Source organism: Sander lucioperca, chromosome 23 (assembly GCF_008315115.2).
Source record: "Sander lucioperca isolate FBNREF2018 chromosome 23, SLUC_FBN_1.2, whole genome shotgun sequence".
Classification (NCBI taxonomy): domain Eukaryota; kingdom Metazoa; phylum Chordata; class Actinopteri; order Perciformes; family Percidae; genus Sander; species Sander lucioperca.
The window spans coordinates 5388335-5390834 of record NC_050195.1 but is presented as its reverse complement, the minus strand read 5'-3'; the positions used below and the strand labels follow the sequence as shown (position 1 = coordinate 5390834).

The window sequence follows — 2500 nt, the reverse complement described above, 5'->3', positions numbered from 1 at the left end:
CACAGTCACACACACCAATGATTCACAGTGTAAATCAAACACAAATGAAAGATGAAGATTGAATATGAATAATGTTAAAAAAAGAACTTGATAACTCACGCAGTGTTCCCTGCTTCTTGATGGCGTTGGTTGCCATGGCGGCAAGCGGCGGGCCCGAGGGGGAGGGGCCATGTAATCCAGGGGTCGTCGCTCCTGATTGGCTGGCAGCGGGTGTCTCTGGCGGCGCCCTCCTGTCCACCTGCCGGCTCTGATCCAGAAGATCCCGACCGAAAAACGCCTCCTGGACACAGAGGAAACATCCAATCAGAATGAATGTCTGTCTGTCTGTGTGTCTGTGTGTCTGTGTGTGTGTGTGTGTGTGTGTGTGTGTGTGTGTGTGTGTGTGTGTGCAGGGCTCTAGAATGCGACCATTTTGGTTGCATATGCGACCAAAATTTGTAATTGTGCGACTAAGATTGTTCCTAGGTCACACTGGTGCCCCTAACGTCCTCTCATCTGCTGCCTCTCCACTAACGTAGCGATGTCGTTTATATGGATATGGTTTAATGTTGCGTTACGTGACCCATTCCTTCTGTAAAGCCGTGCCTGTGTTTCACTCACACCGGCTCACCTGCAGCAGTTTGGACTGCTGACATTTGCCTACAGTTATAATTGTTATAAACACAGCTATATATTAAGTATGAGAGGCAAACCTGTATTGGTACCAGTGTTTCCGCTGGTAACTCTGTTATTGCGGCCGCCACGGCGAAAAACACATTAGAAGTTATTAGATGCAGCTAACTTCAGTTGGTTGAGTAATAGGGTGAGATGGAGCCTGCTGGACCTGGGCGAGAGATGTGACCCACGGCCACATTATCATAGTTCATAAAAATGCAGCGCAGCCAGGGACGATACAGACATTTCATACACAAGACTTATGTAACGCCGCTGACCCACCAAAGAGCATTCAGCCCTGCTGAACCCATTCATAATGAGTCAGCCATCACTCTGTGAGGAGCATACACTTCAGGCCATCGCACTTCCCTCTCCCTCTGTTTTTTTTATTTTTAAGATTTCAGCCTTTATTTTGAGGGAAGCTGAAGACATGAAAGGGGAGAGAGAGGGGGGAATGACATGCAGGAGAGAGCTGCAGGTCTGAGTCCAGCCTCTATACATACCAACAGAGCTATCCGGGCGTCCGCTCTCTCTTTTAATCAGACTGTTATTGTTGTTGAAAACAAGTGAAGGAGCTTTCTCAGAGATATATATATTTTTTAATATATCCTAAGCTATTTATTTCAGATAACTTTCTGAATGTGTTCCAGCTGTATATTTTCAGACTGGTACAGGAAACCCTGTCTTTGCATTTTATTTTAATCACAATCTGTTTTAATAAAAGAGCTTGTGAAAAGTGGCTTTGACTTAAAACTGAACATTTAGCCCACTTGGTAAAAAAATACAGAGCTATATATCGTGTATCCCCATTCAGCGTTAACGGCAACGCGAGAACAAATTTGGGTGCACCTAAATTTTGTGCTGGTGCACCTAAATAACTTTTTTATTTAGGCGCACCAGTGCGACCAAGGCAAAAGGTTAGTCTGGAGCCCTGGTGTGTGTGTGTGTGTGTGTGTGTGTGTGTGTGTGTGTGTGTGTGTGTGTCTGTGTGTCTGTGTGTGTGTGTGTGTGTGTGTGTCTGTGTGTGTGTGTGTGTGTGTCTGTGTGTGTGTCTGTGTGTGTGTCTGTCTGTGTCTGTGTGTGTGTCTGTCTGTCTGTCTGTGTCTGTGTTACCTGGAGATAAGAAGGGAACTCCTCCTCCAGCTTCGTCTTCTTCTTTCTGTACCTCTTCTTCGCCTTCTCCATCGTCTGGTCGGCAGCGGGCACTGTCTCCATGGAAACGTCTGCAACCAAAAGGCCTGACATGTATGACACCCCATAATAATATTCATCTTTAAGTTTACGTTAGCCTCGATAAGACGACACAGGTACAGGTGAGTGATCACCAGGGCAACACGACCCAGAAATCCACAGAATTTTCCACAGATTTAAAATAAAATTCAGAATTTTGAGTTCAGATAAAAAATAAAAACTATAACGAAACGTTTCTGAAAAACTGAAACTAACAAACACACTCTGAAAACTAAGTCAAACGCAACTAATGCTACGTTTACACATGGCCGGCTATTTTCATAAACGGACATTTCAACCGTTTCTCATCGTCGGCCTGTGACCTCCAGCACTCACTGGATCGGTTCACAGCCGAGTGTGAAGCTGCTGGGATGAGGATCAGCACCTCTAAATCTGAGGCCATGGTTCTCAGCAGGAAACCGATGGAGTGCCTTCTCCAGGTAGGGAATGAGTCCTTACCACAAGTGAAGGACTTTAAATACCTTGGAGTCTTGTTCGCGAGGGAGGGAACAATGGAGCGGGAGATTGGTCGGAGAATCGGCGCAGCGGGTGCGGTATTACATTCAATTTATCGCACCGTTGTGACGAAAAGAGAGCTGAGCCAGAAGGCAAAGCT

At 45.9% G+C, this 2500-nt stretch overlaps 1 protein-coding gene across 5 annotated transcripts in view; it reads right to left on the bottom strand.

Moving 5' to 3' along the window:
• Window positions 1-2500, bottom strand: part of kmt2ca (lysine (K)-specific methyltransferase 2Ca) — a 57627-nt gene that overhangs the window by 5892 nt on the left and 49235 nt on the right. For all 5 annotated transcript variants that reach the window (XM_035998129.1, XM_035998127.1, XM_035998130.1 and 2 more), the window contains 2 exons: window positions 1768-1877; window positions 100-280 (listed from right to left, as the gene is read on the bottom strand). In XM_035998129.1, the coding sequence (XP_035854022.1) occupies window positions 100-280; window positions 1768-1877 (291 nt within the window). The remainder of the gene's footprint in view (window positions 1-99; window positions 281-1767; window positions 1878-2500) is intronic.